The sequence below is a fragment of the Eublepharis macularius genome, chromosome 11 (genome assembly GCF_028583425.1).
Source record: "Eublepharis macularius isolate TG4126 chromosome 11, MPM_Emac_v1.0, whole genome shotgun sequence".
In the NCBI taxonomy this organism is placed as follows: Eukaryota; Metazoa; Chordata; class Lepidosauria; order Squamata; family Eublepharidae; genus Eublepharis; species Eublepharis macularius.
Window position 1 is genome coordinate 50,219,844 of NC_072800.1, and position 17,407 is coordinate 50,237,250.

At 40.8% G+C, this 17,407-nt stretch overlaps 1 protein-coding gene across 5 annotated transcripts in view; it reads right to left on the minus strand.

The window, feature by feature from the left end:
- Window positions 1–10,082: 10,082 nt before the first annotated feature.
- The window catches only part of LOC129338030 (pro-neuropeptide Y), a 239,239-nt gene continuing 231,914 nt past the window's right edge, over window positions 10,083–17,407 (minus strand). For all 5 annotated transcript variants that reach the window (XM_054992095.1, XM_054992097.1, XM_054992096.1 and 2 more), the window contains 2 exons: window positions 14,837–14,917; window positions 10,083–10,580 (listed from right to left, as the gene is read on the minus strand). In XM_054992095.1, coding sequence (XP_054848070.1) covers window positions 10,556–10,580; window positions 14,837–14,917 — 106 coding nt within the window. In that variant the 3' untranslated portion in view covers window positions 10,083–10,555. The remainder of the gene's footprint in view (window positions 10,581–14,836; window positions 14,918–17,407) is intronic.

The window sequence follows — 17,407 nt, forward strand, 5'->3', positions numbered from 1 at the left end:
TACTTTTGGGGGTGGTCTCTATGGAATTATGCCATGCCAAGGTCCTTTCCCTCCCCAAATACCAGGTTTCACCCCCCCAGATCTCCAGGAATTTCCCAACTTGGGGCTGGCAACCCTACAACCAGGCCCATTCCAGTTGTGTGATGGGAAACACGCAAGGACTTAAAGAAGGTACCTCAATTTCCCCTGGAATCCTTTCCCCCTCACTATTTTCTCTTTCCCTTCTCTGGGCTACCCCTGTGTCGTCACCTTTCCTTGCTTCTTTCTCTCCTTACCACTTATGAACCAAACTACCTTTTATCTTATCCTGTCTTCAGCTATATTTATTTCATTTATACCCCCTGGTGTTCTCCACAATGGGGACCCAAATCAGCCTACATCATTCTCCTCTCCTCCATTTTATCCTTGCAACAACCCTGGGAATTAGGTTAGGCTGAGACTGTGTAACTGGCCCAAGGCCACCAAGTGAGCTTCCATGCAAGAGAGGGGATTCAAACTTGGCTCTCCCACATTCTTGGCTGAAATGCTAACCACTGCACACACTGGCTTTTGGGAGGGGGGGCTGATGTTGAAAGTAGCCAGCAGCCAGTCCTGGGTGAGTCATGCAAGTTGGGTGGTGGTACATCACCAGCCCCTCTGTCTCCCCCCTGCCCTATATCAAGGCTTCAAATGATAACACTGTTGTGGTTGCCTAGCAACAGAGGGCATTTTTTCCTTAAAGCTACATGTGCTGCTTCTATTATTCTGGTGGATACCCCAGAGTTTTTGTTGTCGCTTTAGATTTCAGGGGGGGGGGGGGGGTTGCCAACTTGGGACTTTTCTCATGTTTATAGAAAGATCTGTCTTGCCTCTTCATGGCTCTGGTCTCCAGATTTAAGTATCCACAGATTTGGTCACATTAAGAATTAGATAAAACACTATGCATGATGAGCAGGGAAGTGCAAACATTCTGATGCAAGAGAAATGGCAGCAAAGCAAGTTTCCATTTGTATGTGAAGGAAGGCAAAAACTGCACTTCTGCCTCAGTTAGATAAGACAAGCTATTTCAGCCTGAGTTTTATGCAGTTCTGAATATGATTAATCTTTTCAAAGTAGATTTATATTAAGCTCATGGGTACAGCATTGCAAACATACAGCTTGTACAGCAAGCGTCATCTCTGTTTCCCATTGCTGTGTGAAGGCACATCATGATGAAAAAATGAAAGTCCGAATGTCCACTGAACTATAAAAGTGAAAGGATGGCTTATTACTTTTGATTGGTGTTGCCACTTGATTTGACAGATGTTCTTTGCTTGAAAAGAGTTGCTCCAGTCTGCACATTACAGCTAAATTGCCGTGAATAATATCCATTTTCTGCCTTATGGCACAATCCCAAAGAGAGTCACACCCTTCTACGCCCGTTGACTTCAGTGGGCTTAGAAGGGTTTAACTATGTTTAGGACTGCACTGTTAGACTGGTTAATTTGGGATCTTGCCTAAAGCTTCAGGGATTTGAAGAAGAAACCTGATAATGGATCAGTTCCAACAGGAAAAAAATCTTGATACATTAACTTGTGGCAAAAATTAATAACTATTGCTGCAAAACAGCCTATGCACTGACTGACTTTATTATGTGCTTGGTGATGTTTTCTGTGATTAACTACATTTTTAGCTAATGGTTAACAGTACACATGTTCATTAAAGCAAATTCTGATATTGTTTGACATGCCATATTGAAAAGACATTTCTGTTATTTAACTGACTTCCTAGTGATTAATATAGTGATCCTAGTGCACTGTTAGACTATTAATCACTGTTAGTGATTAATAAGGCAAGGATCATGTGTTTGAACATGCTTGCTTAAATGGTTTGGGAGCAGTTGTGCATATTCTTATATGTCCACATGTTCTTTGGAGATCTGAGAACAATGTGATTGTATTCTGTTAAGCCACTCGATCAAAAGTCAGCTACTTGTATTGAGGTCACTCTATTGCAGTGATAACGCACTCAGTAGAGGAAGACTGTTTCAGTGAATGGGCAGGGCTACGTGGAAGCAGGCAGTTCTTCTGACACCTGTTAGCATACTGTGCTGGCAATTTCATTGCCAATGAGTACTGAAAGACTTAGTGTTACTTCAATAACACTAAGGCAAGATTTCACCCCAATCCATCTTAAATTATGAATAAGGATATTGCATACTAGTTTGGCATATGAACGTAGACCATGTCTGAAAGCCACCACAATCACTCATGAGCCAAGCCTTGGATCTCCTCTGTGACTTTGAACAGCTTTGTGGATGCGTACTACTAGCGGTGGTGATGGAGTTTCCTTATTTTTCTGTGTAGCAAGCCAATATTGCAGGTGAAATCAGTTCTTGCCCACGGGTGGTCAAATCAAGTAATTAAACAATGTGGGGGGTACTACAACCTTCATAAGGCTGTGTAAAAACATATATGAAAATAACCTCAATATAAACTTAAACACCAAATTGTACGTTTAAAAAAATACAGTGGTTAGTTATTCTTACTGGCTAACTGATTTGCTATTCATTTATTTGATTGGCTGCTGGTGGCACACAGTGACAGCAGGTCTATCCATGGGTGAAATGCTGTCAAACTTCACGGCACTGTAGTGTTGGCATACACAAAAAATAGTCTAGCAAAGCAGATCAAGCTTCTCTTGAACCAAATGATAAAATATTGCTTTCCTTCTCATGACCTAGAGCCAGGATGGGTGCACAAACATCCTTAACTATGTTATACGCGACTAACTTGTGACAAAATGTGGATAGGAGTGCATATGTGCATATCCAAATACACATCTCATAGACAGTAATGTAGGATGGATGGATGACATCTACATTTGCATGTACATTTGGATTTAGATGGTTTCCATCCACACTCCGCAACATTCAGTGAGGTGTGCAACTGAATACACTTCCCCATCCACATTCTGCCCCCATTAAAAAAACCTATTCAGTGTTGGATCAGGGCAACTATATCTATTCCTTGTTCCCGCAGCTCTTACTGCCTTGCAAAGATCTTTTGCAAATGGGTTTGCAAATGTGTAATGAAATGCATCTCACTTTAAGATGCTACTGGACCAGAATCTTTCCCATTTTGTTTTAGTGCTAAGTAGTAGAAGTAGCATTCTTATTAATCCCATGTGTGCACTTTCACTTTGGACTACTGAATATTTTTCCAATTCTACAAAGGCCGGGAAGATTTACTCTTAGGCAATGCAGAATTGGAGGCTGAAGGTATATCAGTATTACTTTCTGTTCATAAGTTTCATTGCAGCCTGCAGGGGGAAAAGGACTATGAAAAATCTATGTTCTCTTTGCAATAATGCTGCAATACAATTTATCAGTCATTTCTTGAGTTAAAAATGCTAGAAAATATTAAATGGAAAACCATCAGTGAAGTCAATGGGCTTTGACTGGAGTAACTCTGCATAGGATTGCCCTGCAAGAGTCTTATGTCACCTTAGAGGAAGTCTATTTGCATAAACTAGAACTCACCTGGCCAATCTATGAATATGCTTTCAGTTGGCAAACATGTATTAATCCAGAGCCACAAACAATGGTGTGCTGGGAATATTATAGGCTAGAAGGCCCAGTTTCCCGGGACATTGGTGTGGACCATAACATTGCTGAGCACAGCTGGAAACTGTGATCAGTCTAGCATTCTGATTGAGTTCAGTAAACAATTCTCACAGAGTGGTGTGTACCACTCCCAACTGTTGATGAACTGGCAAAGTAGACTGAATCCAAACAGTGTATATAAATCTGTAAGGAAGAACAATTCCATTTTTTGTGAGTTAATCATCCCAAGTCCATACTGCATCCAAGTCTCATAGTATCAAATCTGTACTGAATTCCAATTCAGCAGCTTCTTCTTAAAGATTTCCTTGGAAACTCTTCTACAGAAATACTACAGCCCTTAAGTCTATGACTGAATGTCCAGGAGAATCAAAATGCTTCTCTATTAGGGCTGCCAATTTAGTGGGGCACTGAGATCTCCCCAAACTACAGCTGATCTCCAGACAACAAAGATTAATTTCCCTGAAGGAAATAGCCCCTTTGGAGACTGGACTCTATTACATCACTTCCTTGTTGATCTCTGCCTTTCTCTGCTTTCCTCAGGCTCTGCCCCTAGATCTCCAGTAATTTCCCAAACTAAAGTTGGCAACCCTGCTGATTTCTAAGTGTTATAAATTACATCTTCCATGTCTTTAGTCTGACAAACTCTGCGTTCAAAATCTTTGTCTTTGTTCTTGATGTTTGTTCTCATCTGCATCTTAAACGTGCAGAAAAAAGTCCATTCTCCCTTTCTTTTTCCTTCCTTTTGGTCCCCTGTTGCATGCTAAGAATGGCCAGAAAAAGAAGCAGGTCTATCTTTTGACATCACATTTCAGAGTACTGATGTAATTAACCATGATTAAAGCTGGAGTTAATATCTAGCATCAACCATTGTGGGACTTGCCAGGAACTGTACAACTTTCTTCATATCACTTTCTATCCTTTTTATAAGGAAAAAGAGGAGCAGTACAAATGAGATTAATCATATCAGGTCTTCTTTGTTCGCCGTCTGCCACTTTAGCTGTCCCAATGCAGGCCTTTTTTGTTTGCTTCTAATTGCTAAGTGATCATAACCAAGCCTGCAAAGACACTCAGTGCACCTTTTCTACAGTCAGGGAACCAGAGTGCTTGCGCACCCTTCCTAACACACAAATGACTGGGCAAGATCCCATGGAGAGATGAGTTACAAGGACTTATTTCCAAGAAGCTGTATGTTACTCACCTGCAGCAGACAAAGGTATAATAATCACTCCTGAGCCTCACTATGGTTTAATTAGCCTCTGGACTAAATATGTCATAGAAGAGAGACTGCTTTAGACAAATAAAGAGCTGTGTCAAACTAATTCTATGTTGTTAATGACAGATGTGACTAGTAAAACCTGGGATTCCATATTCATTATGGGTGTTAACAAACTTAGCAAAACTAGAGAAGAGACCAGTTATTACCATTCTGAATTGTCTCCATACTCTTCTTGTGTACATTTGAATTTTACATGATTACTCCAGTCTAAGCCCATTGATTTCAATGGGCTTAGACTGGAGTAACTCTGCTTAGAATTGCACTATTACTGTACCTCATGGCCCTTTTTACAGCTTTGTTTCTTCATAAACTGTGTAGGACCCACCACATGCATTTAACAAAGTGGTTCTAATCTATAAAAGTTTACGCTAGAATAAATACTGATGTTTTGAAGGTGCCAGAAGACTATTTATTTTTGCTGTAGCAGACTAACACAGCTACTCCTCTGAAATTATGAGGAGAGCAAAAGAGATTTGCTCTGAAATACGTCAAAAAATTCCCTGAGGAAGTCTTTGCAAATGGGAACTGTCTGGACTTAGAAAACAGAATTGTTTTTAAAACTTTTATATAAGTGATGAAGAATGTTTTTGCTAGGAAGGGGCATGTGAAGACTGTACATAAATAAGCAAGCACTTTAGTAGAATTTCTGAATTCTCCTTTTCTTTTGGGTAGCATTGAATTTACTTGGTGTGGACCCAGAAAAGAGTTGTTGTGTCACTCACTACATGTTGTCATGGGCAATGTTGAACAGATGCCTCTGAACCCCACACAAGCATAGTAAATGGAACATCCACAAGAAAAAATGTTTTTTACTAGGAACAAATTTTCCAATTTGAATGCTAGAGAATGCACAATTTCTTCACAACAGAAATACTGGTGTTTTTTTCCCTGGGCAATGGATGTTACACTGACAGAACAAAGAATTGTGGTGATATAGTCCTGCTCGCTGCCATCCTGCCACATGCCAATCTGCATGACTTTTTGTCTGCAGGTGTTCTTTGAGGCCCATTGATGGCTTTTGACAGGAAACTTCTAGGAGGAGGAGGTGTGGAAAGATCTGCTTCTGCCAGCTAAACATCTGTAGGGTACAGGCCACTGTCTTAAGACTTTTTTGAGGAAAGATATTTGGGTCCCCCACAACACATGAGTAACGGCTGCACACTTCTGCATTAAGTTTGGAATTATTTTCATTAATCTTTTAGTTAACGCTTTAGTGAGAGTGCATGTAATCTCCATGAATTATACAAATATACTTCAACCATCCTTTTGTTCATATAGTCCATGAATGGCAAGAAGGTGGTGGTCACCTACTTCTGTACCTTTGCCAATCCAAGACCAGCAGTGCAGCGGTAAGACCTGAACTCCAAAATGCTATAATCTGAAGTTCTGTTGCACACCCAATATGAAGATAACGGTGCCATTTCTTCAAAAGCAGGGAATGTTCAGATTCAAAATGGACCCCAAAACATGCCATCTTCACACCTTGCAAAATACATTTGTGAAATTTACCAGATATGTTGGTGGCCATTGGCTTAAATGGCTTTTAAAAGTTTAGATAAATGGCAGTGCAGTAAATGGCAGTGCAGAGTTACGACCTTCTAAACCCATTGACTGCTGTGCAACTTTGCTTAGGATCAGAGGAGTTAGCCGTGTTAGTCTGTAGTAGCAAAATCAAAAAGAGTCCAGTAGCACCTTTAAGACTAACCAATTTTATTTTATTGTAGCATAAGCTTTCGAGAATCAAGTTCTCTTCATCAGATGCCTGATCCGAACTGGTCAAATACAGAAGAGGAGGGGAGGGGAAAGAACAGGACATATATCACAAGAAGACAGAATTCTGTCTTCTTGTGATATATGTCCTGTTCTTTCCCCTCCCCTCCTCTTCTGTATTTGACCAGTTCGGATCAGGCATCTGATGAAGAGAACTTGATTCTCGAAAGCTTATGCTACAATAAAATAAAATTGGTTAGTCTTAAAGGTGCTACTGGACTCTTTTTGATTTTGCTTAGGATGGCACTGCATGTGGAGGTTACATCTGTCTATCCCTAGTAGCTAAATGGGACTTCTATGTTCAGAGGCAGCATCTGAATACCAGAAGATTTGGGGTTAGCAATGGAGAAAGGCTGCTATCGTCATGCTTTAGTGTGAGCTTGCCAAGCCACCTTACTCACCACTGCTAGCTTGGCTGGACTAACTGAATCTTGATTTGAGCCAATAAGCCATTCCCATGTTCTTATTATTGCACTAAAAAAAACACTCTTCACATTACGTCACGTTGGTGCCACTAGATTAAGGCAGAAATATGGCTCAGATTCTGCTTCCCCCTCTCCATGGGGACCAAATGTGGCTTACATTGTTCTCTCCTCAACAATCCTGAGTTAGGTTAAGCATTATCAAGTCTGTTGCCCTTCTTCACATCTTTTTCTGATCACCTCCCAGAACGCTTTATTTAGTCTTTGGAGTACCTAGAATTTTTAAGACGGCTGCAACTTTGAGAAGTCTTTCAGTAGATTAAATGATGGAGCAGATATGCCACAGAAAAGTGGTTTATTGTTTCTTTTTATTGTCAGTTGCATAATACAACACGTTTACAAACTTATAGGTCTTCATCTACTCTGGCAATCACCTGTGATGCATACAATGAGGGATATGACACTAATATATTTTAGCAGCCAAGAACTAAATTTTGTTTCATTATGTAGGGCAGTCAAATAAGAACCGCTGCATTTGATATGCTTCCCTCAGGGGGAAATTTCAAGGCAATAATTAATCTGAAATTTGCATATAATCACCAGTGACAATCATATACACATTTCATGAGCATACACCTGTGGGAAGCTATTACTGGCTACAGCAAAAAATATTATTACATACAGATCCACGAACTGTTTCCTACATGGAAGTATTCCCTGTGTAGGATATGTGTACTTGTATGAAGAGCTGCCAAGATGTACTGACACCCACACTCTAGTCACACACACACACACTATCAGGTTGATTCCTTGTTACAATATTTACTCAAATGCAAGAATAGTTTTTTCCACAGGTTATGCCTGCAAAAAAAAAAAAGGAGGGGACTATCTTGCATACCAGTTAGTTTTGTGGTGCCATTACAAAATGGTTGCCCTAGAGGCAGAGTTAGAGTCACCACTAGAGATGGGCACGAACAGAAAAAAAATGAACATGATGTTCGTTCTTTGTTGCCATCCACAAACAGGGACTCACAAACAACCACGAACATGGCCCTGTTCACGAACATGTTCGTGGTTGGCTGTTTGTGGAGGCCAGCAGGCTCTCCTCCAGTCATCATCCAAGTCAAGATCCCTACTGCACCACTCCCAGAAACCTGACCTGAGCAGGCACCAGGAAAGGTACCAATAATAAATAATAGCTGGGCCCAGAGCCTGGCAGCAGCCCTGGAACTTGAAGGGGTAGCTCCCTATCCCGCCACACACAAAGAAAATTCAAGCTCCAATGCACTCTCTCTATCAAAATGCCAACAGCAACTCTCCCTCTCCATTGGCTGCAAACTAAGCCATAGCTGGGAGCCCCCCTTCCCCCTGCTCTTTGCTCCCTTGTAACAAATTTGGATCGCCACACTTGAAAGGAAGACCTGCCTATAAAACTAAATTGGGCTTAGATTGGGGTTTCCAGGGCAACAGCAGGAGTTCAGACAGAGTTCAGACAATCCCTGCCTGAGTTGCCATGGGAATTGATTGCAGGTGCCAGACTGTCTGGCTTGATGAACAGCAACAAACAATGCTTGCAACGACCACCTGTTCGTTTAGAATGGGGCCTCATGAACAGCTTGTTCGTGAACAGCAGACTGTGCTGTTCGTGGCTTTTTTTGGTTCGTATTGCTGTTCGTGCCCATCTCTAGTCACCACTGGCCAATTTCTCTCATTCTGGCCAATTCTCCGATGAAGAACTTTTTTAAATAGGAAGGAGACTGGTTTTTTCAGATTTGCAGCCATGGAAAGGGGAAGGAGAAGTTGGTAATAACACACCATCATATGTGCAAAAATTCAAAGAATGAAGACAAAGATGGCGGCTTGGTTGTCCAACTGGACCCCTTGATTTCTGATCTTGATGGGAGACCCACTGCCTCAGTGTCAGCCACGTAATGAACAGGACTGAGTCTGGATTATAAGGGTATTCAGCGTGCAGGACAAGGAAGCAAGTGTTAACAGGAAAGAAGACACAATTTACTGCTGTGCTCATTCCGGCACTCCATCCACAGTGTCCCTGCCACCATATTTGGTTGCATTAGCCCATCCTAGTGTGATGCCCCCGCCTTCCCTCTCTTTCCTTATGATTGCAAGAACTGGTGTAGCATTAACTAAGCCAACAGAGGGCAGAAAACCAGGAACAGTGACAGCATCCAGGCATTCAGGAGCAAAGTGTGTACATTTCAAGAAGTAACACATATTAGAAGGAGAGAATGTATGAAGGGGTAGACTGTCAGTGAGGAATAATAATACTGGGATGAGGTTTAATCCTTTCCCCTGGGTGTATTATGATAGTCTCAGCCGAAGTTGGCTTATGCGCCAGAGTGCTTTGCACCAATTTTCAGTTCTCTCTGCCACGTTATCACAAACTGTTGTTAGGATCACAGAGCTTCAGTGTTTACCATCTGTAAAATTAGTCAATTATTTTGCATAATGGTTTCTAAGTCTTGATCTTTTAATAATACCATATAATGCCTGTACTGTGTAGGCTGAGTTCCATTGCTTGAATTGTATATTTTTTGCATTGTGCTTGAGTGGACACAGTGAAGTTTAGATTGTGTAAATATTATCTTTGTTGACCCGGTAACACACACAGATGTTTTTCCTATTGGAAGCAGATTAGTTAAATTCATGGAACGGATCTGCACCTGAAACATACAGTGTATTGTCTGTCTGCATATCACCTAACTCCAGTCTCTGACTCTTAATAGCTGAGTTCTGCCTCAATGTACAGGTTGGCCAGGCCCAGAAGCTCCACTCTTTGACCTCTTGAGTTATTATCCTGGTACACCGGCCTTGCCCCTTGAACCCCCTGGCCCACACCCACGTACCAGATTTCTATCATTCAGGCGTTGGCAACCCAGTGTGGCAGTTGTTTGAAATTAAAAATTTTAATTACTCTTCATGGTCTGTTTTAAATCAGTGTATCACATTCACATTTTATATTCTCAAATTGCTATTAATATGAACAGTTTTACCTGGCAATAAAATAATAATCTGTACGCTGTTTAGTAAAATATGCTCTTTCCACATCATTTTATTTTCTTCATGGGCAATAATTATCATGAAACAAATAACTTTCTAAGAATTAAATATTAAAAGTGAGCCCAAAGGCCAAATAAAATGTTAAATAGGTGCCACTTGGAACAGCTATTAGGAGGAGGTGCTATGATTATTGTTCATGCTACTTTAGCCTATAAGGAGATTGAAACTCCATTTGAATATAGCATAAAACAAATCTTTACTCATTATTGTTAGTGGCCTTTTTTCCCTCTCATTTAAAATTTTACCATTTTGAGTGTACAAGTAATTTATTTAAATAAATGTATATACAAGAATAATGAAGGAAAAAACTCTACAGAATTCAGTACAATGGCTGCATGCACTGGGAGTGGAATCTCTGATTGATCTTCTATGGGAGATGGACTGAAAACTAGGAAAACGACTGAAGACAGGTAGTGGTTTCCATCACCACATCGCAGGATCTTCAAACCTATAATGCATTATGAAAGGGGAGGAAAAAAAAGAAACTGATGGGTAATGAGAGAATCAGAGAGATTTTAAGCTGCTGTATGTGTTCTTATGACCACACACAAGGAAGTGTTTTACACATTAAAGAATAATTTCATGTTAGACACAAAGCCTCCATTATCTAATTTCTTGAAGATCCATAGTAATGATAAAACAAGATAGAGTGAAATTACACCATTTTATTGTCATAAAACTGGTTCCTATTTCACCCAAGCATGTGAGTCTACATATGGGAATAATGTATGTCCTCCATGCAGGGGTCATTTCATAGAAAAAGAGCTGGAGTAACTCATTAGCATAATTCATTAGCATATGCCACACCTCTTGCCATCACCAGAAGAGTGTCATTAGTATAACTGATTTGCATATGCCACAACCCCATGACATCACCTATTCTGGCTGTTTTGGACCCAATCCTGGCCATTCAGGGCCAAAATTGGGCCCAAAATGGCAAAAGGGGGCTGAAAAGGGGCCCAAAATGGTCAGAATTGGGCCACTGATGAGCGGGAGAGTGATCCACCACCTGTCAGAGGCCCAATCCAGGCCATTTTGGCCCCAATCCAGGCTGAAACAGGCCAAAAATGGCCAAGAATCAGGTGGGTGGGGCCACCTGACATGTGACCTCTTTGGGGAACTGCCGGAACTGCGTTCCTGTGCATTCCCCCTCGAAATGAGCCCTGCCTCCATCTGAAAAGCATCCTAGGTGGCCTGGAATCTACACATATATAACCTGACCACCCTTTTTTTGGGTGGAGGTTGGATTGCCTATGACTGAATTCATATAAACCAATGCCCACATATAGGTTTGGATCCAGACTAATGTTTCTGCAGGCACATAAAATGCAATTTTCCTGCTGCTCCCCTCTCCTGCAGCAGCTCAAAATGCTCCCTGAAGCACTGTTCCTGCAGGTTTATCTTCCACAGGAACAAGATACTGGGAGCATTGGGCTGCTACTGGAAAGGGGAGGTGGGGAAATCACTATCTGCAGGTAGAAGTCTTTGCACCTGTAGAAAATCTTAGTCTGTAGAAAACCACAGTAGCACTACCAGCAAATCTCAGGGATTCACCTTGGACCTGGCCAGTGGTGGCACAGGTCCAGGAGGCTTTAAGAAGCACAAGCCACCACATCCCATTCCCTCTTCCTGCACACCAGTGGTGGCTAGGAGATGCTGGATCTTAGCAGTATGTCAGTACCCTTCCCCCACTGGTACTCCAAGCAGCTGCTCAACTTGCTTTGATGGTAAACCAACCTGGCACACAAAGCAAGGTGGATGTACAATTGCCCCTCTGCTGAAATGAATGGGGAGACGCTAAATGGTTTGGAACCAGAATACCTAAAGGACCATTTTCTCCCATATTAACTTGCCAATTAGTTGAAGCAATAATGGGAATCTCTTCTTGGAGGGCCTCATCTTTGGAGATTAGCTGGCTGGCTGTCTACTGGAGACAGAGACTTTTCTGGACTTGTGCCCCAGCTGGAGAACTGACTCCTGAGAGACATAATCTTCCAGGTGTAAGGAGAAGTCTCCTGTCCTGTTTTGAGTAGCAAACCCTTCCCCCAGATGCCTAGTTCTCTGGGGAGGGGGGGTAATAGTTTGTGGCCACACGCTTTTTCTTTTTTTAAAAAAAATGCTGCTGCTTCCATGAGTTTACCTTGCTGTTTTATTGATGATTCTGATTTGTTTCCTGTAGCCTTTCTTAAACACTCATTCGGGCAGAAAGGTGGCATACAGTTTTTAAAAGTACAATATAATAAATACATGCAGGAACACTACATGCTAGAAATGATTGTGGACACAGGGAATCAAAGCTTATGCACTGAAAAACCTTGCACACAACTCCTAAGGAATGCATCGCATAATGAGAACGTATTGCTGCAATACAGTACCATGCTGAGATGCTTCTTAAATTCTGTTGAGTTGCTGTCCTTGAGAAAAGAGATCATACTAAATAGCAATATTTGTCTCAATACCTATGGAAATACTGCACAAATATCTGGAGGGGGGGATCTCTAGTTGACTCTACGCATTGCTTTGAATGTTGGTGAATAGGAAATAGGGGTTGTTTTTGTTATTTTACAATCAGTGAGATCCACTGCAGAAGGATGTTAAACTAATGGCTAACATTTGTTATATTTATCTTAGGAAAAAGACATTTTAATCTTTTGCTAAGCAATAAAAATGCCATTTACCACCATAAGCCTATGACTCTCATCTCCAACTGCCACTTTGATTCAAAAATCATTTTTAAGGCCTTAGACTCTGGACTCAGAGGGAACAGAGCTGCCCAGCTCACTTGACTTAATTTGTGTCAAGGCTCACCCAGAGGTCTTGGCCTTGCAAGATACATCAATGTCAGAGATCAGGGCTGGAATATATAAACAGGAGGAGAGATTCCTTAGCTGGATACATTTTTCTCTCGGGCTGAGTAACAAAGGTCTAGTTCACACGATAAATGAGGAGGGAAAAGTAATTCTGGACCACACTACTTTAGACTGCAGGAGGGGAACAGCATGACTGAACGCTTCCCTATGTAAAAACCTGCTCCAGTCCCCACCCCATAGAAAATGATGTCAGTGGAAAAGAGTTAGCCTGCCCATCTCCCTGAGAAGCTAGTTGTGTATTTGCAGAGAATTACTTTGATGGGAGGAACTTTCAACTATGTGCTTCATTTACCTTCAGTGAAGTGATACAATCTAGGAACAGTTTTACCTCCTCAACCTATCTGTAGGAACTAGGGCAGAGCCCCCACATGTAAGTAGCAAGGACTTAAAGATCAAGGGTTGTGGTTTCCGGACAAATGAGCTCCTCATGATTGTTTCCCCAACTCTGAGACTGAGGTTACCACTGCTAGAGATCTCTGGTCGAATTCAATGAGAAAGAAAGCTCTTGTCATCATTTGTGTTTAGATTAGAGAGTGATAGGCTTATGGACACACAGCTAGGTACACTCTGGGTTGGATGCTTATGGACACACAACAGAGAACACTCTGGGGTTGGATGCAAAATCTATAAGGGGAAATGTGCAAGGCATGGGCAATTGACACTGATTTATCCTTCCTGCTAAAGAGCCTCCTTTTGCACTCCATCCTGTTCCAGAATACCCACAAGATGCTTTTTCTGAGAATGCAGAAAGCTATAGCAGGAACAGGAGGTAGGAAAGACTCGTTCCATAAGCAAAGTTCTCACATGGTGCTTGGATTCATCCCAATATTTGACCGCCATGATTTTGAAAAGGTGTGAGGTCCCTTTACCCTCCTTGGTGTTTCAATAATCATCATTATCATTATTACTTATTATTATAAAAATTATATTCCACTTTTATGCTCAGTTACTGTGCAAAGTGGCTTACAACTTAGGAATTTAAAATGTAATACTTAAAATATTATTTTTTAGACATTTTAAATTTTTGATGGCAAGGTAGGAAGGAGTTTGGCCTTGATCTAACCTACAGGTGCAATCTAGCTCAATTCAAATATTTATAAGCCAAGGTCTGCCATTGAAATGAATAGGATTTAAACATGTTTAACTGTAGCAATATCCAATCCTATTTTATTAATGAACAATACATATTTATTCACCTAAAATCGTGTGTTAAAAAAATTCAGAGTTAAAAAGAATTTGTGGTAGCTGGTGGAAGCCTTTCTTTCCAGTTTGTATAAGTGCAATCCCATTACAAAGCAGAAATTATAGTATTTATGTAAGCTCATTGGTAATTTTGCACTAGCTTTTTTGTTCACTTTGAAATATTAAGTTCTGGAAGCCTGGTGGCTGTGGTATAGAAATTAGCCTTCATACCAGAAATCTAGACTGAGATGTGCTGTTTATTTAAAACATTTATATACGGCAGCTCTACTGAAGTGTCTGAGCAGCTAACATTTCTCAAAATAAAATTTACATTTTATTTTTTTTAAAAAAGCATACTAGAAAAAATGCTAAGCATAGGGTTGGATACTGTTAAAATTTCTGCCCATGCAAGAGGAGGCAATTTTTGCCATTTTCCCTTTCCAATGGCAGGCCTCTGATTGTCGTCCAAGCTATTCCTGTGGCACCCCATCCTCCCAGGGAGGATTTTGAGGGGCATCACAAGCTGTTGTGGGAGGAGGGATGCAGGTATGTCATGCTTCCACAGACAGAAATTCTTCCATTCACTGGCATTATAGGCAAAATCCAAGCCATATTAATGACAAGTACGATCACAAAAGACTTTGATATTTACCTAGATCTAGGAATATTTTCTGTGCTTTCCCGCAACAAGAGATCAGAAATCAGTGTCTCCGGGCTGGATCGTTTTCCGTACCTGTTAGATGAGTTTTAAAAAATGAGTTTAAGATTGAAATTGTTTAACTATTTTTATATAGCAGGACAACTAAAGGTAAGGTTGCCATTGCATGCTTGGGAAATACTTTGGAGATTTGGGAGTGGAGCCTGGGCCCTGTTAAGAGCCATGGAATGGTTTAATATTGGGCTGGAAGTAAACTGAGTTATCAATACACGTGAAAAGATTCATTAATGAAAGATATTAGTATTAATCACATATACCATGATTAATGAACAAAACAGTATGCCCACCTAAATTTACTCAGCATTGCATTAACGCTGAAGTTCCTTTTTTACAGACGGGGGACAGAGACAGAAATACAACCTAAGACTCCTTCCAGCTGTGTGGGTGAAAAGAAACCCTAAATACATTTTCTAAAATTGCACTACTTGAGGGGGGAAATGCAGGTTATTAAAAGGGTACAAGAATTGCCTTACATAGCAGAAGAACGTAAGAAGAGCCCTGCTGAATCAGACCAGTGGTGCATCTTGTCCAGCACCCTGCTTTACACAGTGGCCCCCATTGTGGACAACTAACAGGGCATGGAGTTCAAGGCCTTCCCCTGATGTTACTGCCAAGCACTGGTGTTCAGCAGTTTGCTGCTTCTGTATATGGAGGTTCCTTTTAGTCACTATAGCTAGTAGCTACTGACAGAAGCAGTAGATGAAATTTCTATCAAGTGTATCAGGGGAACTGTTCAACCATGTATCTCCAACCATGTGAACAGAAAATCATGGGACCTCCCCCCCTCAAGCCCTTGCTTGTAAATGCTAAACAAGTCCTCATCCTCTTCAGGGCCGAGCATCATGAACAAGGCTGATACAGCCACTGACGCAGCTGTCCTCCATGAATTGTTCTTCCCATTTAAACACACTTATGACCATTAGCATAAGTTTCTCATCAGCAACGTTAATGTTTTAAAATATGGTTTTTACATTGTTATATGAATCTCAATATACAAAAGAAAGCTAAAGGAAAGCTCTTCATATTCAGCTAACCAGGTTATTTTCAATAATTCATCTCCATCTCAGAAAGACAAACTATCAGTTTCAAGTGAAGAAGCTGAAGACAACCATCTAACCCATTAAATCCACTCCCCCATAGAATGATTTAATGAAGCATGACACTGGACTCAAATGCTGTAGCTGTGCGATCAGAGATTTGTTTCTGTTTCCTTTCTACTATGTATTTATATACAACCAGAGCTTCAACTGTAGCGTGAGTTAATATCCTTAAAGACAATGCCTGGGCTCTGTATATTAGTTTACCAAATTAAAAATCTGATCCTGTGGCCCATTATGAGGCAAAATCCTTGCTGAAGCCAATTAATAGTACTTCTGGATGCTGTCTGTTATAATAAAGATGAGACTCAGCTGCATAAATATAATGGAATTCCAGCAAGATTGCCACCCACTCATGCTTCATTGCCATAAACCAGGGCTTCAATTAAAAAAAAAATCAGCTTGAACATTTTGAGACTGCACATCTTTGTTAGTTTGTGAGCCTCACTTTAAAGAATTTTTCAATCAAAATCCCTCTTTTTAAAGGATGAAGATTGGATTCTCCTAAATTTGTTAGTCTTGTTATGTAAGCTTGAATTAATAGCCTTGTTATGATGAGACTGAGCTCTGTTTATTACTCCACAGAAAACAGTTAAGGTGAGAGATGGCTGCTGTGTAGGGATTCAGATGGCCATCTAACTTCTGTAATAATTGCAATAATCAGATGAAAGCTTTCATTGTGAAGCATCTCCATAAGGTGTGCAAAAAATCAGAAAACTCTCAAGCTATGCGAACTGACTGTTAACAGATTACCTTTGTATCTACATGTGCAAAGAGGCAAAAAAGTTGTGTACTTCTTTTGACCCTATAACCAACAGGTAAGGGACCCAGGATATGGGAATATGGCTTGCTGTGACTAATAACCAAAGGGGGGAGGGTGCTGACTATGTAATCCTATATAGAGTTGCACCCATCTAAGCTTAAGCTCAGGAGAGCAGTGTAAGAAAGCCAGGAACATGGGAATTTCTAGCACTGGATGTTAAAGTACAATGAACAAAGAAAACAGAGTATGCTGAAGAAATTACTTCTACCCCATCCCCACACGAGCCTCACCAGTAAAATTAGACATCGCTGAGTTCCTGCACAAACTTCTCCTAGCCAACTCTGAAACCTGTTGAGGTAGGAGGTGTGAGGAGAAGAAAAGACCACAGGCTGGACAGACAGCAAAACTGTCTGAGATGTAAAAACCCTTCTTTATATTATTTTAACAGTTATGAACAATGTTTCTCTTTGGGGCCAAAATGAACACTATTCCAGTGGATGAGGTAATGTTCTTTCATTTAAAATATTTTGATGGGAATAAGGATATTTCCCATTGTGTGAGCTGGCTAACTATCAGATCCTGAGTGGAGCCATGAAATCCCTTGATCAATTTATTCACACTAGAGCACAGCAGGAATCTCTACAG